The sequence below is a fragment of the Stenella coeruleoalba genome (assembly GCF_951394435.1).
Source record: "Stenella coeruleoalba genome assembly, chromosome: 3".
Lineage (NCBI taxonomy): Eukaryota > Metazoa > Chordata > Mammalia > Artiodactyla > Delphinidae > Stenella > Stenella coeruleoalba.
Window position 1 is genome coordinate 76,107,554 of NC_137148.1, and position 27,281 is coordinate 76,134,834.

A 27,281-nucleotide genomic window follows, 5' to 3' on the forward strand; every position below is an offset into this window, starting at 1 on the left:
TCTGGTCACCAAATAGAGCTAATGTTGCTATAAATTATGAAAATGAATTAATTATTCAAGGAATATCTAGAAAGCATCTACTTGAAAGTGCTCATAGCTTATTGAGGAAGATGGAAACAGACATATATATATATACTAAAATGTATTCAATGTATTAACAGATCTATACTGATACTTAAGCCGGTGGGATATCCCAAAGAGAGCAAGGTAGAACTTTAAGAAAACACTGAAAATAGTATTTTACTAGAGGGAAAAAATATGCAGTGAAAGCTTGTCCTCTAAAAAGGATTGAAATGTAATACAGCATTAGCTTGCAGTGGTGTTTTTCTCATTTCATTTTATAAGCAAAATATTATAGGTTAACTGAAGCTGATCTGTGACCTCTCACTTTATAATACTATGAAGAAAACCATTGTTTAAAACATATTTCTTAGAATAACAAAAGCCAAAGAGACAAATATATTGGGTTGGATTCCTATTTTTGCTTTTTTAGTGTAAAATTCCCTTTATTATTATTAGTATGTATGCATTTCTTCAGGCTGTATGTTTAGAGACTTGGAAATCATGTCAACTATGATGAAGAAAGAATTTTCTAAACTAACAAATTCTTCTGTACACCATGCTTTATTTCAGTATTGGCAGGTTTCAATGTGTTTTGCTATAAAGACACATATGTAACTATTGAAAATATTAAAATAGGCTTTAAAGTTAGAAAACAATTCATATAATTCAAGCAATCATTCAAAATAACCTTGTCTCTGTGCAGAGATGTCATGTAAGCTTCAGAATACTCTTTTCTTCACCACATTATCAGATTAACCTGGATCTGCCTCACTTACACACTTCCTTCACTGAAACTTGAACTCCTGGGAGATTTATGAACTCCTAGGAGATTATCAAGATTCTCTACCTTGCAGGGAGTTGTATGAAACAATGCATTTTGCGGTCACAATATGCTTTATGAAAAGTAATATTATCTCAGATCACTTTGCAGACTTTGAATATGTTCTTTGTTCCTTTTAAGTATCTTATATCAAATGAGATTCCTCTTTCTCAACTCCCGTAACTTTTATGCACAATGTTCCTGACATCTGGAGAAAATTTCTGGATATCAAATTCAGATAGCCTGTCCATCAAGTGGTCAAAACTGCCACCTACTGGTCAGTCTTCAAATCTATTTTTCAGTTCACCCAAGCATTGCCTTACCATGATAAGATCCCTTGCTTCAAAACAGTAAAGATCAATTATAATACCAGACTTACAACAAAGCTCATCCTGTCTAGGGTGATCCAAAAATACCAAATTGCACAAACCTGCCAATAAAGTCATCCCTTTTCCCAGCGTCTCTGTCCCATGCAGTGATATCAATGATTCCGCCTCTTTCTTCATAGAGATGAAAATCAAATTGTTCTCTCCACTGAGGATTCAAAGTTTTTGGCATAATCTGGAAAACCAAAAAGTCATTACTATCTCCTCAATATCAGTCTTAAAAAATTTAACTTGAGATATAAATCAAACTTTATGTACTATCTAGAAAAGCATGTGAGCTTCTAGAAATGACGGAAATAAGTCATTAGATCTCAGCATCTTTACTACATGTTGTATGAGAGAACCCAAAAGAATGTGTCCTGAAAACCAACAGGCACCCTCTCATTATTTTGAGTAACAGATAACAGATATGAACTACATAGAAAAGGCAAAGAGTCTGTAAGTGGAATAGCTCACTCAGATACTAGCATTTATTTTACATAACCAGTTACTACACAGATATAACTCGTAGTCTGTCATCTTATAATAAAGGAAGATGAGGATTCCCAGAGTTTTTTTCCCTCACTTCCCACACACGTAAGAATTGCGAGCTGAATAATGAAGAAAATGGACAATGAAGTTCTGTGGGAGAAAGAGGAAAAAAAAGTAATTTTGGGGTGGTCAGGCAAACTTTTACCTTAAAATTATAGCACTGATGTATCATCCCAATTTTATACATGGAGAAACTGAGACCTGAGGTTTAGGTGACCCACCTACAGTAACTAGGATTTAGTAGCTAGACTCTAACTCAAGTCTTTTATTAGAGCTTCAGATCTCTTTCCCCAAAGCACTATGCCAAAAATGTTTGTGAATTAATATGTTTGTGAATTAATATGAATATGTGTGTGTTGCATATATAAGAAAGGTATCTTATCTGACGTGCAATTTTGTAACTTCAAGTATTCAGATAAGACACCTGAATCAATGAATCAAGTGACTCATACTGATGTGTTTTAAAATTCCATCACCATTGAGTTAGACCACATTCATATTTGTTTCCCTACTCTTTCTTTTTAGCAGGAGGGCCTGTAGCGGCCTTTTCTCTTTTTAATGTATGAGAGACAGATCTTCAGATGTAAAGACTTTGAAAGCAATGAAGTATGTTATGTGCAAAGGTAATGCAAATGAATCACAATTTTTAAAGTTCATAATCTGAAATTAATCAGCAATAGATCATGGAAAGAAAGAGCAAAGAGAGACACATGTCCATAGCTGGGTTTCATATTTCATACCTAAAGAGCAGAACTATAAAAATAAGTAATGTTTTAAGCCTACCAGAACAGGGAAATAATGTTAATTGATAAAAGACAAGATAGAAGTGGTCACAGGTACCTATTTTTGGGATCAGTAGTTTCTTTAAAATGTTATTATTAAACCCATGGCAGAAAAAAAAAAGACAGCACTGGATGGATGGTATGACAATTCAAATGTCTCATAATTGGGTTCAGATGAACTCCTTCAGTATTTTGGAGAGTGGTCCGTCTTACTTATTTGGCCAAAAAAGAACTTAAGCTTTCAGTTTTCTTCTGTAGGATTCTCTTCCCTATATGATTTCCTATAGGTCAGAAGTGATGCCTTCCCCTTCGATGTGGGCACTTAAGAAGGTAACCAATCAGCCTGCTAAGAAATCACCTCTGTGATATTTCTAATACAAGATGGGTGTAATCAGTTGTCCCAAGCTGTCAATGAATACCAGCTATAGAAGCTGACCATTAAAGAGGCTGTATTTGGGCTTCCCTGGTGGCGCAGTGGTTGAGAGTCCGCCTGCCGATGTAGGGGACACAGGTTCGTGCCCCGGTCCAGGAGGATCCCACATGCCACGGAGCGGCTGGGCCCGTGAGCCATGGCCACTGGGCCTGCGCGTCCGGAGCCTGTGCTCCGCAACGGGAGAGGCCACAACAGTGAGAGGCCCGTGTACCGCAAAAAAAAAAAAAAAAAAAAAAGAGGCTGTATTTGGATGCAACACAGATAAATGTAACTATCACTATATAACCATGACTACTATGACCTTTACTAATTATTATTATTTCTGTTAATAGTATGGTAGTGATATGAATATTTAATATAATACGTTATTACTAATAATACAAGTGTTATTACATAATATACTTACTACTGCCGCTACTTTTCCTCTTCCTTCCGCTACTACCGTTTATTGAGTATTTATTATGGGCAAAGCGATATTCTAAACCCTTTACATGCATGACACATAGTATTCAATCTTCTCAGTAACTTTATTAGGCAGGCATTATTTTAATTCTCATTCTCACAGATGGGGAAATGGGGGTATGGAGAGGCAAAGTAACTTGTGCCATGGCACACTGCTGTAGTGGCAGCAGGACTCTGGCCCTCTGTTTTCTAAGTACATTTTTAAAACCTTGCAATCTGCATTGGTACAACTCAGTTTGAAAAAATGGTTCAGAGTAATGCACAAAGATTTTTCATACATGTCAAATAGTGCTATTTGTAGTACTTGTACTAGTACTAGATGCAGTAGTAATAGTAGCCAACATTCTTTGAGCACTTTATGTGCCAGGCATTGACTTAGGTTTGCTCCGGCTTTTTTTTTTTTTTTTAAAGAGATTAGTATTATTCCTAGTATTAATTAATTAATTAATTAATTTAATTATTCCTAGTATTCCTAGTATTATTCCATGTGATAGGTGAAGAAACTGAGACATAGAGAAATAGTTTACCAAAGGTCACATAGTACATAAAGTAAGAAATGCAATACAATTGTTAGCACTGTTGCCTGACATGATGTTGAAAAGTAGTTCTGTAAAGCATTAAAAAAGTGTCTAGTGTTTTCACGTCTCAGAGCATGGCTATTAACCAACCACTGCCTTCCAAGCACTGATGGGAACACAAAAGAGATAGGTCACCTTGCTCTTGTACTTCTGATGTCCAAGCCGGAACTTCACATAGGGGTCACTCAACCCATTTGAATCCATCGCCTTGAGGTCTCGCCCCTCAATCAATGTGATGCTGACTATACCTCTCCAAAGATGTGGTTTTCTGTGTACATCTGACAGACGTAAACTTTGGGTCTGAAACTTGTGGCAAAGGAAAAAAGAATTAGATTACTGTGTTTTAAACCAAAATACCACATTTGGCGTTACTCTTTCATCTGTTATAGTTTTTCAAAAATAAAAAATATGCAGTTACAATTTTTAAAAATAAAAACAATTAATAGATTAGTTATTATACAATTATTGATAAATATGAAATTATTATCTCATAAATTTAAGGTTGTTGTGTAAGAGAGGTGTGTGCTCAAAATAAAGTCTACTTCTTCAACTCTTATAATTACATGTAGATATTTTAAGAATATCACAGAATATTTGCATATGTGTCAAATATGCCTGTCTAAATATGTATAAATAAATATAAATGTAAAAGGCCTCATCCACACTGTGATATGTAATTTTTAATTAGTAACAGTTTTTTTGCTGCTTCAAAGTTTTTATTATCAAAAATCATAATAAACACATCTAGCATTTGTCAGTAACAGTTTTTGAAAAATTTTTTTCGTGTTACAAGTGGATTCTACAGGCGGTTTTTAGTTCTAAGATTAGTTTTAAGTTCTGTTCAGACAATTTTAAAACTTCTTTATTGCCACAATAAGAGATAACTGAGTTTCAGCTCTCTAAAAAACTACTTAAGGTACCACAGAACAGAGAAAAGTCAGTATGCCCTCCCGAGATAGCTTGCTTATGCCTGAAACTTGCATCACAAATTTTAAAAATTACATATGTGATTTATATTGGCAGGTATGTTTCTGGATTTAGTTCTCTAGTATTTGAACATTTTCTTTAATAACTTTTAATTGCTCAATTCTAAGTCACAGTACTCAAGCCAGTGAACAAACTCAGAACTTTTAAAAATCAGCAAGTCTAAAAATGCCATATAATCTCTTGAACTAAATAGCATATAAAACAAGCCAGAGAAAGTAGCTAAAATGTTAAAGATCTTTTCAAGCTGGATCCAGAACCAAGGAGTATTATAAAAATTGCTGTTTTTTTTTTTTTATGTTGTCAAGCACGTTTTCTTCACTTATAGTGATTTCATGAAGAAATTCAATGTTTCTCTCAACCTCAGAGTACTCCACTTCTAAATTATGGATTAGCTCTACTTTTGGCCTAATTCCTTCCACACTAAAGTGATAGTTTATTTTGTATAACTCCCCCTCCCACTTTGAATTCTTACTTTTTCCCCACACCATCATAATGGCATAGCCATTTTTTATTTATCATCAAAAGTCATGCATTTCAGGATGCTTATTAGGAAAATGAAAACTATATCCTTCGAAAGATAATACTTTTAATATTTGAACATGTCCATGGAAATCTTTCTAAATCACATTGCGTATTTCCCTGCCTTGGTGATCAGCAAATTTTAAACACCACTTCTTGGTGGCTCTGCCTTATTAATATCAATACAGGACTTTGTCTACACATCCCTCACCTCTGTGAGCCCAAGAGCAGTGTCACCTGTGTTCTGAAGAGAAGCCAAGGTTACATGCAGCACCTGTAACTTCCAAAGGACTCCATACCCCACTTCAGTGAAGCCCCTCTGCTCCCATCTGTTTTATATCAATACATTGGGTTTCCACATTGATTTTGTTTGAACCAAGGATTTCTCAGATTAAAATAATTGTTTAGAATTCATGGCACCAAGTAATTTTCAAGTTTTTTTTTTTTTTTGGTTCTAAGATTTCATGCTACTTATTTTATATAATGCAGCAATCGATTTCAGTGCCTATCTATCTATCTGACTACTGCTGCTCTTGAGACTACAACAGCAGACTCTAGAGAATCAGGTTCTCAACTATGCATCTGCAACTTTTGTTAAGGGGTATGAGTGGCAAAGAAGGAAAACAAATTTTTGGCAAGTAAGAAGAAATAATTATCTTAGCAAAGACTAAGGAGTTAAAAACTACCCATTTATATAGAGCTTTAGACTTTGAAAGTGCCTATATATACATTACATAGTTTGGTTTCCACTAAAACCCTATGAAGTAGGAAGGCAAGTCCTGCTATTTCCATTTTACCGATGAGGAATTTGAGGCTCCAAGTGGCTGGGCTAATAAATGGTGGATATGGGACCAGAACCCAGTATTTCTGACCTTTATTCCGAGCTTCTTCCAATATTGGTCTTTAGGGCAGAGACTCTCCCCGAGGTTTCAAAGTAGTCATGAGTTAAGTACAATGTTGCTAGAGGGTACTCTTCAGTTAGGTGAGTTGCTTATATTTGAAATGACATTCGGTCTATGTTTTCCTATGTGGCTAATACATGGCATCACCTTCCACTTCTCTGTCATACGAGCACATGTATTCATACTTACAACATTCCAGCTTGCAGATGGATATACTTAATGACATATCCTACACACTCTAGCAGCACAAGTCATACACTGCACTCATCAAATAACAGTTGGGTACAATCTAGGTTACACAGCAACTTCGGTTAGCAATGCTGAGTTAGGTTCTTGAATGGTACCATGTCTGAAACCCTTACTTGCTCTCTCCTCCTCCCATTTTTCACAGGAGAACAAGAATTTTACTTTCAAGATGAGAAGGAATGCTTTCCATGGGATCCTTCATGCTTTCACAGAAACAGAAAGAACTTAATGGAGGCTTTACCTAGTGCCACTAGTTGTGACCAAATGCTTTTCTATAACCTGGAAGAACATTCCCAGAACGACTTGGGAAGCTAAGGGGTGGGGGGTGGAGGAGGGGAGAATATTTCTTAACAAAAACAGGGCTAGTGATTGTGGAATTTAAGGTGACCTGTATAAAAGGCTAAAAGGAAAACAAAGGTTGGGTTCTAAAAACATACTAACCAAATATCATTTTTTCAAGTGATTTTTTTAAAATTTATTTTTGTTAAAATGGTACTCTTCTAAAAAGAGACTTCTTAATTCAGCTGTGATTTGACCAGCTACATAGTCATGAAACAGATAAATATTTAGTTTGAGTGTGAAGAATAGGAACTTGAAATAAAATTATAAGGTAAAGGGGGAAGATATAAAACTTAGGCTATTGGGCTTCCCTGGTGGCGCAGTGGTTGAGAGTCCGCCTGCCGATGCAGGGGACACGGGTTCGTGCCCCGGTCTGGGAAGATCCCACATGCCGCGGAGCGGCTGGGCCCATGAGACATGGCCGCTGAGCCTGCGCGTCCAGAGCCTGTGCTCCGCAACGGGAGAGGCCACAGCAGTGAGAGGCCCGCGTACCAAAAAAAAAAAAAACCAAAAAACCCCAAAAACTTAGGCTATCAACAGGAGAAAAGACAAGGGCTTAGCATAAATGTCTACTTGCATCTTTCTAGCAATTTCTGACTATGTGACTTGGGCACATTGCTCCCTCTCTGGGCCTCAGTTTTCTCATCTACGGTTCCAGACAGTACACCAGGCCCCCATGTACCAAGAGCACTGCTCTGTGTGAGGGGGGTGGTCAGGGGGGGTGGTGGGGGTCTGAATGGAAAAAAAGTATATTCCACAAACAGAGAAGATTTAGTCCACTTAAGATAGCTAATACTAAACTTAGTTTTTAAATCAAAGTTTTGGGGAACTCATTGGGGAACAAGTAGAATTCCACAACTAAAACAAACAAACTTTGAAAAGCACTAGCGTTAATGCTCCCCAACATAGCTTCTGAGTAACTTGCTGTTCTGGTTAAAGTTTCCTTCCTCTGTATAGCAAAGTTCTCCAAGTATGGTCCACAGCGCAGTGGCATCAGTGTCACTCAGGAACTTGTTAGAAATTCAGATTCTTTAGCCCCATCCCAGACCAACGGAATCATCAGCTCTGGATGCAGGGCCCACTGCTCTGGTTTAACCAGCCCTCCCGGGAGGGGGGGTCTGATGCGCACTCAAGTGTGAGACCACCACCCCCCGCCCCTGTTTTGAAAGTTCTAAGGTACATGCACACTGGTCTTCTCCTATGTTCTAATAACTAGTATTAATTACTATAATCGTAGACATCATCCACTCTCTGGCATGGGTACTATATATGCTAATTAAAGTCTCTCTTTAGTTCTGCTTCCTAATTTACTGATGAGAAAAGCACATTGGTCTGGATATTTGGAGCATTTAAAGAGAGAAATAGGAGGCCGTTGAAAAATTATGTGGTTTAATTTATTATTTCCTTTGTTAATGATTTTTCTAATAGGCTGTATCTAAATAATTAACTGAATAATTGATAATCGGTCAACCAAAAATTACTTATTGAGCACCTAAAGGGCAAGGAGTGTTAAATACATCCAAGAAATCCCTCAATAAAATTAACATATTACAGCTGGTACTTAGTCATCTAAGGTAATGTTTTCAACTATGTCCTTGTTGAAATAGGAGGGAAAGAAAAAAGAAGGGAAGAATAAAAAGGAAAAGCAACCCAGCTTCGAAGCAAAGAGCCAACTCCAAAAAGGAAAAAGTACTCTTTGAACTTTTAAAGCAGTAATTCCCCAGTTTTAACGGGCAATTTGTTGAAATCGCCAGGCCTGATCCTCCAGGATATGATTCAGTTCTTGTGGGCAGAGCTGCACGTGTTTCTCCAACATGTGCCCCATGTGGTTCTCATGCACACTGAAGTTTGAGATCCACTCTCATAAGGAATATTCGTCCAAGTTCAGATTTAATAAAGAATATCAAGATATCAGGTAATAATACAAATTTCAAAGTCTCAGGTAATTAGTCACAGACATGTATCTTTAGTAAGATTTTAGAATTAGTGAGCTGGCATTTTAAACAGAATATTAGTTTATGCACATTATCCCTTGCAAACGAATTCAAGACTTCAATCCCTTTTCATATACATAAAAGATGTTAGGATACGGAATGGTTTTCAGGAGAGTAAGTCAGCCATGAGAGTTCACAGCTCATGTAAGCTCAGAAAACATAAACAAACTGGTTGAATTTACTTGTGCATTTTGGTAATGAGCATTCTGAAGCTCTGCTCTGCAGAAGCCCAGGACAGGAAGAGCAGTCCTGCCGCATGTCTGGATGGAAATGAATGATCAGAGCCGTATGGGAAATCTTTGGGCAACTATCAACACCTCATGTCAATCAGTTTAGCATCACTCTTTAAAAAATATTATTTGAAAAAAATATGTATTTGCTTCTCAAGTCACTGTCAGAAAATGTCTCCTAACACAGTGAAGACAAATGCCAATGCCACGATAGTTTCCAGCTCCTTCTTTAGTAACATAATGCTGCAGTGGTCAAGAAAATAAAGTGCAGAGATTGTATGGTGATGGATCCGGTTTGAGTGGTTTCAGGGTTTTATTAGTAGGTGTAGCAGAGAAAAGAAACAGAGCAAGAGAAATCATGGAAAGAATCACTTTCTCAAGTCTGTTGCTCCAAAATTTCTGGAGACTGTTTCCAATGTCAAAAAAGTGGTAAGGCTCCAGAAGAATAAATGTTGCCTGGACAGGCAATAACTATGATCATGCTAACTGCATCCCACATGTGAATCTTCTGTAACTTTTAAAGAGATATTTCTAAAGTAACAGAGAAATTTTGCCCCACATAATACTTATCTTTGTTGCCTTTGCTACTAAAAAAATAAGCCTAAGTTCCCTTCACTATTAAGACCAAGAGCAGCAAGAGATGGATAAAAAAGATACAGATGAACAGGAAACAATGGAAGGAAATTATCATGGTGGAGCTAAAAGTCTGTATTAAATGACTTGTAGAGCAGCTAGACAAAGTTTCCAAACAACAGAATTATGATGAGAATCAACAGCTTTACTAATATCAACAAGGAGGACTGAATTAGGCCAGTCTGAAAGATGGGTTAGATCGCACAAAGAAGTAAACATGTATTGAGCAGGTATTATGTGCTGGAGTTTTCATAATCCAGTGTTTTTCATGACAAGTGTTTTTAAGGTACAGAAACTGAGGCACAGAGAAGATAAATACCCTACTTAACGCCAAATGGCTAGAGATTGGCAAGTCTGAGATTTGAATCTGGAATTGCTGATAACTAACTGACGATTTTCCCCACTACATCTCAATTTGTGGACAGAGCCTATGAAGTTCAACCCCCAAAATGCGTTTAATTTGTACAGGATTTGTTGAAATACTCTGACTTATGTTTAGATGAAATATATCCCTGGGTATAGGTTACTAAGAAAGGCTAATCAAGGGCTTAAAGGAAGAAAAAGTTTTCGAGTGGTAGTAACTCTAGCATATATTGTTAAGCAAAACATATGAGAGTTAACTGTACTCTATAACTGTAGTCTCATTAAAAAGGTGGTGAAGTTGTAGAATCTTTCATACAAATTAAGAACACTTCTATGTTCCAGTTCTCGTTAATAAAGTTTACTAATTGCATTCCTTAAAAACTGGATCACTAATGATAAATTCCTATTATTCTAGATCCTGATTAAAACAGAGAACAAAACCAAAAAAGTCTGTTTAGACTTAACAGTGGCTAAAGGAACATTCAGTCATACCAATCTTCTCCCTGTTGTGTGCAAATAATCCTTGGTTTTTGTTATCTTGTTTTTTTTTTTTTTTTTTAACCTGTGTACAAACTAATCCTTCTAAATGAGACCTAGACACTATGAAACTGGAGTGAAAGACATTGCTTGTGTCTTTACAATGGCTGTGTGTGGAGGCAGCCCTTTCCTCTATCTTCAGCACAGAGGTGCACATGCTTTTATTTAATCAAATGATCCACAGACACTACAAAGAAGAGATAATGACAGCCTGGAATGACTGTTTTGTGCTGCAAAGCTTGGAGCGTGGAGCAATTATTAGCTCAATCCCAGGCACAGGCATGTTCTATCTTTCCCTTTTCCTGCTGAGTTTATTCCAGTGAATTGCACCTGGATGATAAGTCCAACAAGTAGATTTGTTCTACAGTCCATCCATCCGCTCAAAGCAGGATTGCCTTTACAGAAAACCCTCCCAGTGCTTTGTCCAGCCTAGTTTGAAGTGTCTCGTCTAATAATAAGGCTTCGATCCCTTTTTTTCTTAGAAGATGATTCACTGGCACTATAATACTTAGAGAAATTCTCCAGGTTTTTATCTTTAAACCTTCTTTCCTATTTCTACTGCTTCTTGATACAATTTACATTGTCAGGAAGGTATTTATGTTTACTTCAGATGTTCTAACTACCCTCTCTAAACTTAACTGGCCAAACAAATGATCTTAAGCTTTTACTATATTTGCTCAAAATATATACTAATAGAAAAGCACCATATAACTTGTAACCCTGTTGGTTTGCTGAAGTAATCTATAGGTTTCTACCAATGGTATGGGAAAGAAATAATGAGTCCTGTGTTTGACTTACAGAGACATTTTTCGAGACTTTAAATTAAAAGTTAATTTTTTTTCCTGAGGGTCTTACGTTCACACCTATTGATAGAAATAATACCTGAACTTTTCTTGGGTGTATGTCATATACAGTTGAGTTGTTCAGAATGTAAGCACTTCCGCAAAGGATCACATTCTTGTTTTACAAAGGCACTATCTCTTCTCCTTGGTCTGCAGGGTCTTCCTTTAACCATACTTCTGTCTGATCCTACCACAAGGTAGTGCTCTCACATAACTCTGGATTGTTCTCTATTCTATGCACTCCTTTTCACCCATTTCATATTACGATCCATTCTCCACTTTTTTGTATGAGGTATCTTGGCATAGCCCAGCCTTCTCCATTTAAACAATATTAAAATCTCTCTTTAATTCACTACAATGCTCTCATAAGATGGATTGTTCAATTAGCTCTCAGTCACCAGAATCTAAATGTCTAGTCAATGGAGATAACTGAGAAGGAACTTAAATGTACTAAATATTTGAAAGAACTGCACTGAATTACCATCCTTTAATGGGAAGTTAAAAGTCTTTAATGAAATTCTGACTTAGAGTAATCCAATTGGCTTCACATTTTTATTACTCTCATGAGAAACACGATAATTGCCATAACCACTGCTTAATGTTTTGCGTCCTAAGATACCATGTTTTGATAAATTATAAATGGCATGCTTTTGGAAAAATTAGAATATCCCTTTATCACTTTTCTTTCCATTATTCCGCTCTCAAGAAAATTAAGATACAGCAAGTAGCACTGACATCCGTTGAGCAAGTTCTCAACAGGTTTAGTTTCACTCGGTGTAACTCAGGTACTGTCTCCTGGACACATGTATTAATCCTTAAAAATAAGCTGTTAAATTTTTCTTTCAAATCACATTCTATTTAATTCACGAAGCACACATAGTCTCTTCATGTAAGATTTTATCTGAGCTGTTAGGTTTTCTGCATATCTGAAAATGTTATGGGAAACCTCTTTTCATATACATCTCCTCTAAAAGTTCATCAGAATACAAATATTGCTGGGGCAAAGGTCAATGAGGCTGGGTATCAGAGTGACCTTTGACTGTGAATATGAAAGATCACACTGATCTAAAGCAGACTTGGTCACTGATTTTCTGATTTTGTAAAATGGAACCTAAAATACAGCAACATCACAGCCCTGAAACATATCTACTCATTGGTGGCTTAAGGAGCTGCGGAGGAGAGGGTCACATAACGCAATAAGAATTTGAAAGGCTGTCAATGAAGACTAACTAAGGGGCAGCTCTACTTATATATCGCATCTCTATTCATCAACCCCAAAAGGAACTCGAGTGCTTTAAGTCTTCACCAAAACATTTATTTCTATGACATTCAGAAAGAGAAATATTGGCCCTGATCATACCATTTAGGTACTCCAGGGCAATGGCATCACTTCTCTGGGCCTTAGTTTCCTCATTGGTAACATAAATGACCCCGAAAGGTTCTGCTTTTATGACTCCATTTGTTTGTCATTCAATATATGCTCAGAAGAAAGACAATAGACCACTGTACTTCAGATACAAAAAAAGCTATCTTTTAAATGTGCATATTTGATATTCTAAAATAAGACAGTTGGGCTTCCCTGGTGGCGCAGTGGTTGAGAGTCTGCCTGCCGATGCAGGGGACACGGGCTCGTGCCCCAGTCTGGGAAGATCCCACATGCCACAGAGTGGCTAGGCCCGTGAGCCATGGCCGCTGAGCCTGCACGTCCGGAGCCTGTACTCCGCAACGGGAGAGGCCACAACAGTGAGAGGCCCGCGTACCGCAAAAAAATCGAACAAACAAAAAAACAAACAAACAAAAATAAATAAAATAAGACAGTTTAAGAGACTGAGAAAGGTTAATAAAGAATATTTAAGGATGGATACAACCAAATGGGAAATACTGATAAGTGGAAGACTAATTTGGAAGTAGAAAGTGAAAAGAAGATGCTGAAAAAAATCGTTTGAAAAGAAAACCCTTGAAAAGTAGTGTTTATGGAGTTGGTCCTGGTGGCAAGTCTTCAAAATGATCATGCTGCATATTTGCCGCATGCAGAACAAACACAACACAGAACACCCCTGAATTCTGCTTGGTTGGCATATGAATTCACAGTAATTGTGGGTCTTAAGAAAACAGAGAAAAAAAATTCCCCAAAAGCCATTTTCCATTTACAGTAATGGGACAATTCGAAAGCAGTCACTCTGTGTGTTCATGGATAATGCATGAACATATAAGAGGAAATATTATTTTACCAACGATACAGAATAACATCAGTGAAGGCAGCCATCAGTAGACTGAAAGGAAATGAAGAGGCTATAATAATTAAAATGAGCTCACACAAATACAAGACTGCAAAAAAAAAAAAAATGTGTGTGGAGGAGGCAGAAGATAAAGAGATGTGGGTTTACTTGCTCACTGGTCAAGTCGATGCATGACTTAATCTAGTACCTGCCAGTCTGCTTATGAGACACTGCAACAAATCTTAAAATTCTAAAAGGAGAAATGTAGTTTTCAGTCATGAGCAGTTTAAAAGCCAAGAAAAGAAAATGGCAGGGCTTCCCTGCTGGCGCAGTGTTTGAGAGTCCGCCTGCCGATGCAGGGGACACGGGTTCGCGTCCCGGTCTGGGAGGATCCCACATGCCGCGGAGCGGCTGGGCCCGTGAGCCATGGCCGCTGAGCCTGCGCGTCCGGAGCCTGTGCTCCGCAATGGGAGAGGCCACAACAGTGAGAGGCCCGCGTACCGCAAAAAAAAAAAAAAAAAAAAAAAAAGAAAATGTCAAAGTTCTATGAGTGTAGCATTTTCATTGCAGTATCTATTGCTAGGTAGTCACGTGCCAAGTGTGAACATTCAAAGAAAGAGGGAAACTTTTGAAGGCAAAGCAGTGAGTGCATTAGTAAAAATGCATAAATCATTAGCAAAAAGGCATAAATCACGCCTTGCACAATGCAGAATTAAAGCAGAGGAAAAGGATGACAGAACTCATTATGTTTAAGTCATGAAAGCGTAAATAACATTAAATTGCAATGGCACTGAAAACAAGTTTTCTGTGGAATTTTCTTTTTTTTTTTTTATTCAAAGCAAAAGCAGAGTTGCTGTTTTCTAATTCATAGGATTTTTTTTTCCAAAGAAAAAACACTATCTAGTATGTGTATAGTACAAGATCACCATAATAGAAGTAAATTTTTCCCAGATAGATGGAACAGATTTTACAAGAAGGGAAAAAGAACCTTTATGGACCCTCTAGACAGTGCCATCATATTCCTGAAAGATCTGTGGGCCTCTAATTGTTAAGAATCTGGGATAAATTTGGGCCCACAAGGAACTGATTTCAAAGCAATATGTTAAATATATGAAGTTCTTAATTTTTACAAATGAAGAGTGAGTCACCTAAATGACTCAGAATAAGAGTTAATAAAGAAGACAAATGAATACATCTCTCTGAGAACCTATTTTAAAAAGGGAATTTCTTAATTCACATTTAACTCTCAAAATAACTATTCAGAACCAAAAGTCAGGAACATTAATATAAAGAATTTAGACATTACCCTCCAAAAGAAAGACTTCACAGAGAAATAAGATCCAACCACTTCGTTTTCTGAGAGTTCCTAAAAATAAACAAATATTTAGCTAAATTTTGAGGTGTTTTGAGAATACTTGATTGGCTCAGCAAAATTAAGACAAGTGAAAACCCTAAAATTATATATGCTAAAGACACTTCGGATGTTTATAAACTGTAAGTTTTTTTCTTTTTCTGAATAAAGTTTTTTTATTTCAATTAAAGTTTGTCTTATTCATATCTGATACAATGGTAGTAAAGTTTAGAGAGGATTATTTCTGTAATTTTAAAAGAATATACTTACCTCTTTATTAGCTGTTGATTAATATATCTTAGTCTAACATTTTATTTTAAAAAGTAGAACTGCTTAAACATATTTTAAAATTCTGAAATAAACCAGATAATATCCATTCCTTTTAACAAAAAAATTTAATACCACAGACCTTCAGAGCATTTTTAAAGAATGATAACAGAAATCTTATTTATAAACATATACCTAGTCAAATTTGGCTTAATTCCTTACTAAAAACTTCCTAGTTTTATGATATAACATTTAATATATAAGATATAAATTCCTTAGTTAACTGAAGCTCCCCCAAAATAATGTTAAAAATAAACGAATACTAAGAAAAGGTGGCTATTTAGTTGGAAACAAAGCAATGGATTCATATTGGACATTTTATTACTTAATCCTCAGACTTTTATAAAGTGAAACCAATTTGCCTTTAGGAAATCAAAAGCACAGTTACTCACTTTTAAAGAGAACATTTAAATTACATGCATCCTTTAAACTTTCATGTTTTGCATCCTGTTTCTGGGTGTCAGTTATGGTAATATTATGGGAAACTGATGACAGTTATGAGAAAGCATCAGCCTTTGACAATGTGATGTAGAGGAAGCCGTTTTGTAATTTATTTGATTATTCCATGATTTTGTGTTAGCAACTAAGATGGTAGTGGTCCAGCACCTCGCATGATACTTAATTATGCATAGTAGGTGCTCAATAAATATTTGATTGACTGTTAGTCACATGGAATTTCATTTGCTTAAGGATATATATTTCTTTCAAAGTGATCCTTCCAAAAATCATATCAGAAAATAATAACGAACTAAAGTACTTTAGGGTGTGCAGCAATTTGAGTAATTTAAGTTTAGCTAGAATTATATCAGACATCATCTATGCAATCTACCTGTGCTTTTTACATGAAATCTATTTCTTAATGAAACTAATTACATTTTCCTAAGTTACTTGTATAGAGTTCGGTCAGGTAGCATACTAATGTCAGGGTCATCGGGAAAAAGTCTTGAGTTTAAGACACGATTTTACCATCACTACAGAGTTATAATTCATTTACCCTTACAGGTATGGTTCTCACCTGCCACACTTCGCACACTGTTGTATCAGTTTCTGAAAAGAAAATTCTAAAAAAATACACTTACATTTGGACGTGAGGGCACAAACCTTAGATGGAATGATTGCAATTTTTTTGATGCTATGCTACTGTTTAACTCAAAGAAACCTTATTCTACCTTTTGGAAAAGATGCAGCTTTTCCTATTCTACTGCCAATTCTCTTCTTACCTTGATTCCCAGTTCTCTTTTAATTAGGCAGCATGCTTAGCAAAATGTGGATAAATTTTAAAGTATCATATGAAAGAAATTATTTCTCAAAGTTCCTTACACAAATAATTTCCCCAGAGCCAATAACACAAATTATTTAGCTAACATTGAGTTTTTTCTCAATGTTTCTCAATTGCAAAATGTGTTAAATCAATGTGAAAGTCTTGGCTCTAGATTTGACAGTTACAACAACTAAGACAACCATTTAGCATTTAAAAATATTGTTACTTCATTTAAAGTTTAGGTGGCCTAAGGTGATCTAATACTGAAATTGCACCAACTCCATACTCTCCATTCTTCCTCAGATGAACACCGAGGGCAATGATCTAATTATGTGATTAGTATGCAAAGAGCAAAATGAGATTGATGAATTGGCGGCAGGGAGGGGAGATTTTAATTATCAAGATTTAGAACTTACATTTCTCTGTTAAAATTTGAGAAACAAAAATACCAGTCACATTAGGATCCACTGAAGCCCCCAGGCTGTGCTTTTCATGCCATGTTTAACTACTTCTGTCATTATGAACTAAAATTTATATTTCATTTTACAACCCACATTGTCATGTAAATTTAGGTCTTTATTTCAAATGAAACAAGTTAATTTTCCTGTGGACCCTTTTGCCATTTATAGCTCTGATAAATATAAAATTCACAGCAAACTAGCCAAGGCCTTCTTTTCCCTAGAGTTTCTAATAATAACAATAACAGAAAACAATAATAATGAAACACCTGGAATTACGATAATGAGTTCTAAACAAAAGTGGTGATTTTAATATGGAGGGCAAGAAAAGCAGAATAAACTCTTCAAGAATCCCAGGGAAGACTTGTCCTAAATTATAATTATAGATATTTAGTTACACTTCAGTCTCCATCAAGACAAGAGGTTGGCAAGTGAGGGAAAGTGCCATTTTAAAAGTGCTAAAATTATAAAGTAACAACAAATGGAAACAGAATGAAAGCCAGAGGTATCAAGTTGATGAAGGAAAATAACTGAAGTTATTCTGAATTGTTGAACTATTTCTGCTGAGGTTTTGAATTTATTAAGTAGCAAGATCCATTGGTAATATATATTTTTTTTTTGGTAATATTGTTTTTAAATCTATTTTTTGCCTCGAAAAAACCAACAGACTAAGAAAATTTCTCCTCAAAGATCAAAAATCCTTCTGTCAATCTAAGAGTTAATGAGATTTTAAATTAAAAAATCTAGAACATGTATTCTTTTTCTCAGAGAGATAAAACTAAAGGACAGTTCATTTTTTCCCATAACAAATGAATATGATGCTATTTTTCACCCTTCTATGTAAAATAAATCACAGAAATCTTCAATGTCTTTGCCATCAGACAAACAAGGAGAGCCACTGAACTTTTATTGAAAGTGGTATCTTTTGTTAGCCTTAATACGTACAGGCCTTTAAACCCATTGCGTGTTATTTTAATTCAGCAATTCTATGACACTCAAGACATTCACAATAGATTGGAAATTGTGAAGCCTGAGATTCCAATGTCAAAGTCAAGCCAGGTAGCAGTATTATTACACAGCATGTTTTTATAGGTGTATAATTTCCTTTTATGAATACCTCTTTGGGCATTTAAGAGGTAAAAAATGAATAAATTCATAAGTAAACAATTTTCATAGACCTTCCTGGTCAGACTGCAATCCGTTATCAAAGCTGTGGCTCTCGGATGCCTCCGTCAAGTTGACTAAGCCTATCGATGTGTCATTGAAAACAGGGATGTGAAGTAAGTAGAACTGCACACCGAAACACAACTTTCTGGTTCCTCAAATAGATGTTCATATCATTTATACTCATTAAACATAAATATAATCCCCCTGCAACTCCCACTGTCCTTTCAAATATTGTTGAAGGGAGAGAGACAAGGTCAGCTCCCCAGAGGACCCACCAGGCTGAAGTCTGGCCTTGCTTTGTCTTTTATTTTTTTTAGAAATTTTACCTTAAGTGTTTCATATGTGTGTGTATGTTTGTAGATATGTATATATAAATACATGCATATGTGTGTATATATTGCTGTCAACCAGGGCTTGTCAACCAGTCCTTACAAAATTATGATTTAATTTCATTGTAAACATTTAGGGGGCTTTAAAACCAATAAATCTCCTCCCGGTCACACTCAATTTAACATATATATATACATACATATGTGTATATATATATGTATATCTAACATATATACATATATGTGTTAAATATATCTGATATGCATTATATGTGTGTGTGTGTATATATATATATATATATATATATATACCTTTGAATTAAAAAGCCATGTAATGTGTGAACGAACCCTTAGCTCCATCATCCTGGAGTCAAGTTATATTAGTTCCCTTCCCTTTGATCAGCCCAGAAAGGGTCTTGGGAAACCATCAGCTGACTTAGTAGCACACATTAGCAATGTGAAGGCCAGTCTATGACCCCAAATTAAACATCTTAGAGCTAGCACGCAGGCATTATGGAATCCATCTTCTGCCTGAGATTACATTTTGTCCTTTCACTTTGTGCCAACTCATCCAGATTCTCTCCCCAAAGGACCCACAACATTTTAAAAATTCAACATGAGTGGTCAAATAAATGTAATGCCATTGTTACAGAAATCCCCGTAGTTATGAATTACAATACATAAAAATGTATGATATCTTATACCTATGGGAAAACCCTGTCAAAACAGCAAGAAAAAAATCATCTCAATATAAAATTTAATTATGGCGCCATGTATTTTGAGGGGATAATCAAATATTTACTGACATTAAGCTATCTCTATTTTAAATAAACTTACTACAAATTTTAGGAGTGTAATTAATTGAGGTAAAAATACAGTCCTTTAGAATGCAAATGCTCATGCTATTAGCCCTTTGTTTATTGCAGCATTGTGGACTCTTATAAGCCCTAATTATGAGGTTGACTTTATAGCATTTCCAAATAACAGAAATTTGGGAGGACAAAATTAATAGTAAGAATTTTTAAAAGAATTTTATATTTCCTTCAAAAACATGTAAGCAACTAATTTTTTCAAATACATAGGCATAATCATTTGAAATGAGACATCAAAGAAAAGCCATTTTGGTCATTCACAGTTGAGAAAGTCAATGACCAATAAGATTTCAGTTTTTGCAATTTTTTAAAGATCATCATCTACGTATTATCAGGATATGAGGTCTTTGTAGAAAGGACATGATAATTGTTAAATAATGACTTTTTTCCCCACTATGTCTGACTGTGTGAGACACTTAAAAATGTGTTAATCTGTTTCTCTACCGTTTCTTAAATTAAAGCACTTAGAGGTTTTCACTGATGCATTTTTAATGTGTCATCCAAGGTGTCAGGTTTAACTATGCCCTGCAGACTTACACTGTTGAGAGTGTTCTCTAGTTTAAATTAACAATATCCTTGCCAAAAGTCTTATTATAAATTGTCTCATTCAACCAGTGAATAAAGTGTTTTATAGTTCATTAAAATTATGCTAAGTGATTAAAATAAAATCTTTATAAAAAAGATATATTACTAAAAAAATAAGCCATCAAGTAACAGAAGATATGCTAATGAGATGTCATCACATAGTCATATTATATTATTCAAAGGATGAACTCTCTTTAAAACAATTTTCAACTGTTATTGTTGAGAATAGAAATTGCAATGTGTATGTCTTTATATTATCACAATGGTTACTTCTCATAGAATTAAAGTGATTTATTGAAAGCACATAAGTTTATTATCATACCCACTGATAAACTCATTCTTCTACGTTAAAACACACACAATGTAGTATAAAATCATTTCTGCTTGCCATCTATAGAGGCAATTATTTCATTATTTATTTTCCATTTTTTGTTGGACCCCCACAGAATTTATTCACAAAATTCATATACACCTTCTCTTCCAAGCTCATGAAACTTTCTTGTTGAATAATTTAGCCTTATAATAAATTATCAATGATAAGCTTCTTCTAAAGAATAAAATATTACAATAACTCAAAGCATCATCATTTCTCTGCCAAAATGCATTTTGTCACCGAAGTATAATACTTTGACCAGGATAATTATCCAGTTGCCCAAGTTTATGGAGACATCGATCCCTTCCTTCTTAAAATAACATTTTTCTACAACAGCTGAGTGTGGGCAGAATTAGAAATGTGCACAATGGAAAGTGTGCTTGTGGAAAACCAGAATGAATGTTTTAAAGGATGCTACTATCCCCAAAAGAGGAAACACTACGGAATCCGTAATTATTTACTGGCTAACACACCATTTAAATATAGCATGTACTTTATACATTCTTCCTTTTCAGGGGTAAGTTTAGGTGTATTTTTTTCCTACTCATTATTAGGTGGTAACACATTTACTCCAAATAATATCTAAGTCTGTCCTGAACAGCAATTACTCCTCAAGTCGGCTCTTCACCCCTCTTGTTTTCATTAGTAAATACAACCCCACATTATGTGATTGCCACAGATTAGATTTCCATAGCAGAAAAAATCTGCTATCGGCAAGACAATGAAAATGAAAAGCAGATATTTAAGTAATGGAAAATTCCATGAGCTGAGGAAATTGTATACAGGGGAGATGTGCATATTAAAAAGCTAACAATGTCAATAAAGCACTTCCCCGCTCCATGGTTATATCACTTCTGCAAAAAACAAGCAAAGAAAAACTCCATACTGGAGAGAATATCTAACAACACTATCTGACTCTATTGAAGTCTTTGCCACAAAGTGTATAATTCTCAGATCTCACCTTCACCGTGGGTGCTCAAATACAGGCAGCATACCGAAGCCCTGCTATAAAAAAGTAGACCTCATTCCCAGAAACCAAGATTCCAAAGAAGAAAATGACCTATTTATATGAAAACTTCACCTTTGACTTTGAGCATAGTTCTATCAAATGTAAAATACTTGTATTTAAGTGTCATGCAAATAAATTATATTCTCTTTCCAAAAATAAAAGAGGAAAAATCTCACACAAGAATCTTTAAGGGGAAGGCTGAAATCATTAGAAAAGGGATGCATTTCCACAACACAGTAACACACGCAACTACATGTACAGTCATTTATCCCTTAGTTTCTCAGGAAGCACAATTTACTTGAACATTGTCCTCCCTCCTTCAATCCCTGGAGGAAAGAATTGGGGGAGCAGTCTCATTGTATGTGAAGGATGGCGGACTAGGTGGTAATTGAAATTTCAAACTTTCCCTGGATTTTGAATTTAACACTCTGCTCTTGTAACACTAATATGGATGAATACGGCATATATTTTAGGGGACATTGACAAACTGAATGAATTATCAGGTACTCAGTATGTTCTCAATGGAAAAAAAAAAGATTTTTTTCTACACAGCATTCAATATCCCCATTAAACTTTATAAAACTGAAAATTCCTTAGGCTAAAAACCCAAAAGCCATATTACCATGTACACTAAAATTAATCTCCCAATGAGTGCAGTTAGACACAGGGAATTCTGTGTCATCAATGGCCAGCTAGAAAATTCACCAGCTTGAATGTACAATTGGATTATTAGTAATTAAAAACTCTAAGAAGTTTAGACATAAAAATAGTAAAGAGTAGATGTTTATTTATTTATTTATTTATTGTAGATCAAAGGAAAAGACATGGATTTATGTTGACTGAATTGATCCTTAAAATTAAATTTAAATATAAATTAAATGAACTATTTAAAGAAGAATCTTTATGTTTGTTCTTTTACCTCACAATAAAATGGATTATTTCCACTAAGTAATACTAAAAACTATATAATATCCTGTTCTAGCATTACATGTTAACTACAACTGGAAGAGAGATATTGCTACATATTAATGGATTACAATGTTTTTACATAGATATAGTATAAGATAGACACAGAATGAAGAAAGCCAAATTACCTGAATTTTTAAACATATATACTTTCAAGATAACACTAATTCTGAAGTACAATTACAAAGAAAAAAGTGTAATACAAATATGAACAGTGCAAACATTTCTTTAAGATTGTTGAAATTTTATTTTGGCCTGTAGAAAACATAGTGAACAGTAAGCCAGAAATATTCAGCAATTTTCCTTAATAAATGTTTTTAATTTTATTAAAATGATAAAGGTGATTTTTAATGTGGACCTGACCTTTCTATGATCCAAATTATCTTTTGGTCATTAATTCTATAACAACTGGGAAGAAAGTTTTTACAGTAAGAAATACTTGCTAAAGCAATTAAGACATTACCATAACTAAAAAATCATTTTGATAAGTATTTTCTTAATTCACAATAATGAAAGTGACAAAATCAAAGAAAAATTTAAGTAATAGCATGATTCAATCAGAATGGAAGAAAAAAGATTGTCATGTTCCAGGGTCTAAGAAAATGAATCATTATTCAAAAGGAATACCAACTTTTAAAAATAGAAATTTGAGCAAAAAAGATTTTCACAAATAAAATCCCTTTGATTTATTCCAAGGAGTAGTCATACAAAAGTCAGTTTCATCTTGATATTTATTTGTGTCCAAGAGTGGTATCACCACTGAACAAATTAGAAGCTTAGTTTATATCTTATATATTTTACAAGTTATAAGAAGAGCCAGAGCTTGGTAAGTTATAGGATCCATAAACTCCTCTCACTCCAAAGAGCTATTTATTTCTTGAAGTGAGAAGAGAAAATGATGGAAAATTGTTCTCATGATACACTCCAAATATGTAGCAATAAAGGGATTTTTGAGTTTAGAAAATCTTAGACTCAGTTTTCAGTGAACAAAAACAGTAAATTACAGGGATCTTCCTTCTCTCTGGAGTTGTCCCTACCCTAGTGCCATTATTTTATACCTGATCTGGAGCAAAGGCATTTTCTAGACCCTGTGGTACAGAGAACAGAAACCAGATGTTGCGAATGATGCTGAGAAGTGACCAGAGATTAGCAAGAGGATGATTTGGATGTGATTGATCAGTGTGATTTCTATTTACTTAAAAAGCATCACATGGTTTGCTTAAAGTTTATGGGGAAAAAAAACAATTGAAGAGTGATGAAATCCTGAGGTATAGTTTAACGAGGTATGAGAGAGATTGGGAAAGCAGCTGATAGTGCTTCTCAACAAGAAAAGCTGAAAGATCACATGCTAAGTGTTACCTTACTTGATCTTTTCCAACTCTTCCTCATTAGCATTGTCTGTAAATGAAATAAAGCATTTTCATTATCTTATCACTCAAGTACAGGACAGGGCAGCCAATTGTTTTCTGGAGGAAGCTTGACATTTAAACAGCAAACGGTTTCCAGCAACAATTATACAAGACAAAAATTGTTTTTCACGTACACGCAGCTAGAAGCACCTTTAACATTGAAGCAGTCTTTCTGGTGAGAGTTCATTTCCTTTATTCTTTTGTACAAAGAGATGGGACAGTATATTTTAAATAGAATGGAAAATTTGAAATATCTTATTGATAGGAAAAAAACACACTAAGTCTCCCAATTAGCAATTGTTACTTTTGGTGGTGGAGGCTGATGATGTGCCATGACTTTACAGGGTGTATAATAACTTTTCTCTTCAAACTCATTCAAAGTCCGTTGCATTGGCAGCATCTTAGAATTGTCTCTGCTTCCAGTTAATCTTTAATTACATCAGGGTTGACAAATGCTTTCGACTGAGAAAAAGTGCTGCATATCGTGATGGCTATTAGCGGATCTTCCTGCTAAATGTTTAGCCATGATATATCCTTTAAACTAGTTTTTTTGTGTCATAGTAAGAGATATTTATGACTTCAAGTTTTAATTAAGGTTGATGGAGATTTGTGATGAGTGCCCAAGATCACTGGTCTCTTGCATAAAGTAACTCATAAAAATCCAATGGCTTTTAATTTCCTCTCCAGTTTAAAAAAAATTCTCAATGAACACTGAGGTATTAACTTCCTGATAACCTCTTTACCCTCTCTTAGCTTTATCATTACTTTTAAGGCAGATGAGGGAATATCTGGAACAAAGAACACAGCTTATAGAAATGCTTGCCATATTTATATGTCAAGGAAGTACACTCATGCCTTTAAGAACCCTATCTCCTTCAGCAAAATTCACTATAAAGCAAGACCATTTCAGAAACCACTCATAAATTACAAAAATACAAAAAAGGAAAGATTTTAATATAAGAGTAAGTCATTTAGTAGGCAACCTTTGGCCTAAACCAAGACAAAGGAATTATGTAGAGGTTCTAGAAGGGGAAAGGAGAAATATCATAAAATTGTCAAGGTTAAGGATACATTCCTCTTTTCTGCAGATAGTGGTTTTATAGGTTACATTTTCTCTATATACACCCTGTGTTAGATATTGACCAAAATATGGAAGAGAAATAGACTTCCTAAGGTTACAACAGTGCCCAATTTTTTTCAAATGGAGTCAGGAACTGCAAAGTATTATTTTATATTTTTTCTAAGTACTAATGTCCAATTTATTCTGAAGCAAAACCCACCATCGGGTTAGGGAGATGGACGTTTAATAGATGTTCGTTGTTGATGTTAAATGAGTTAGTCGTCGTCATCACCACCACCACCACCACTTTCTCATCACTAAAAGGCAATTGGACACGAAATACTTTTGTGGTATGCCACGTTCATAAAAACTGCCCCGTGAAGAGTCAGGCAATAAATTTTCAACTTTCTCAGAAAGCAGAGTTTCAGTGAACAAAGAATGATAATTCCTAGGGACAATGTTCTGAGTCAAATCAGGTGAGAACAATTAACATAAGTAAATCAAAAAGGAAAATCTCTTAACTCATGGCCATTTATCATCATCAACTAGTATCAAAGAATCTTACAAAGTTCCATTTGGTAAGAAATGCTACTATGAAAAAGGGGCTAAGAACATGAGGAAGAGTTGACTCTCAGGGTAACACTATTCAATATTACACAGATTCACTACTGCTGGTCAAAGCCACATCCCCCCACTCAAAACTACTGCACGCGATTAACCTTCCACATGTAAAGCAAACTATAGGGTTGGTATTTTCCTGTCTTTCAAAATCAGTCTTACAAACAAGATGCATGGTATTATTTTTCAGATTGGGACACTGATACAAACAAAAGGTCAGTGATTTCCCTACGTACCAGTATGAAAGATTTGGCAGTTACAGGGACCAATTCATTATTTTCCTGGTTCAGTTTCTAGGAAACTGGGTTTCTAGGGTTAAAGTAGATTCAGTAAAACTGGAATCAGTATAAAAGTTTTCTAAAAAGTGAATTTAACAGACATACTATTAACATTGTTACCTTTACTAACTGTGGGACACTTAGAGAAGAAAGATTGGGGAATGTTAAAAATAGGGGATGAAGCAAATTATAGAAAAATAAGATTTATTTTTTGCTATTTGATCTTAACTTCAGCTGAGAAACATATGAATTTGTTTTTGAAAGTGTCATTATCTAATATTATAGTACCTTCAAATTCTTTATTAGCAACTCAACTTTCTTTGAAGCCCAATAAATGGAATAAGTAGCATAAAAATATGGCCTATGAGCTGCAGAACTGATTATGTTTTTAAAAGATTCCACAATCTCAATCCATTTTTCGCTTTTCCCTTTTGTTGCAATGATTTTTTTTTAGGCAATTACATGACTACTATAGATATAAAAAAAAAATCACAGAATGGCTAAACACTATGGTAGATACATATTATAAAACATATATATTAACTGTTTATAGGTGGATATTTTTTCAAATGTTAGCCTATGGAATAATTCAGAAATTTTTCAAAAATAAACCATAGAGAAAAATATATTTTTTGAATTCACTAAAGATCAACTGAGGTTAATTCATATGTTTCTTAAAAGTTTTTACTTTTTATCTTTAGCCAAGCAATTTGTTAGGTCTAGGTTATCTAAGAGAGTGTGTAACACAAATTAACTCACTTTTATTTCATAAATCCTCCAATGAAGAAAGCTGTGGATTGAACTCTGCTAGAAAAAGAGCCAGAAAGAACTCAAACACACTATCAGACCAAAATACCATATATATAGGACACACATATATGCACTACACACTTTTGCAGGATCAAACAGGGCATGCATTCAAAACAGAAATGACAGTTGTGTCATGCAAGTCATCAACATGCTCCCCAAGAAGATTTTGGTTTCTCATACATACAACACTGAAAATTAAAAAATATATATATATGTTAACATCTGGAATCTTTTAAAAAAGACTCAATCATGACTCAATGGAGAATATTTTAATATAAGCAACTATGAAATACTTTTGCTATGACTCATATTTACTTCTTAATTAGCTATAATTAGATGTTCCATGTTTGAGGGGCTTTAGTAGATACAGTAGGCTGGTAGGGTTTTCAACTTGTTCTTCATTTTTACTGAGTTCTAGAACTGGCAATCCACACAAGGAGAAATCATCCCAACCACGTGATTCATGGAACACATTGTCAGTATTAACAGTGATTTAAACACTCACAAGATAACTGATTGAGAACTCTTAGCACTTTGTGATG

The 27,281-nt window shown here is 34.9% G+C and overlaps 1 protein-coding gene across 3 annotated transcripts in view; it reads right to left on the reverse strand.

Moving 5' to 3' along the window:
- The window catches only part of MCTP1 (multiple C2 and transmembrane domain containing 1), a gene marked incomplete at its 3' end in the record, with an annotated part of 532,993 nt that overhangs the window by 214,410 nt on the left and 291,302 nt on the right, over positions 1-27,281 (reverse strand). The window contains exons 6-10 of one of the 3 annotated variants that reach the window (XM_079918903.1): positions 26,689-26,736; positions 23,924-23,962; positions 15,173-15,232; positions 4,191-4,361; positions 1,314-1,444 (exon numbers count right to left, since the gene is read on the reverse strand). In XM_079918903.1, the coding sequence (XP_079775029.1) occupies positions 1,314-1,444; positions 4,191-4,361; positions 15,173-15,232; positions 23,924-23,962; positions 26,689-26,736 (449 nt within the window). The remainder of the gene's footprint in view (positions 1-1,313; positions 1,445-4,190; positions 4,362-15,172; positions 15,233-23,923; positions 23,963-26,688; positions 26,737-27,281) is intronic. The other 2 variants (XM_079918902.1, XM_079918904.1) reach the window with 2 other exon arrangements.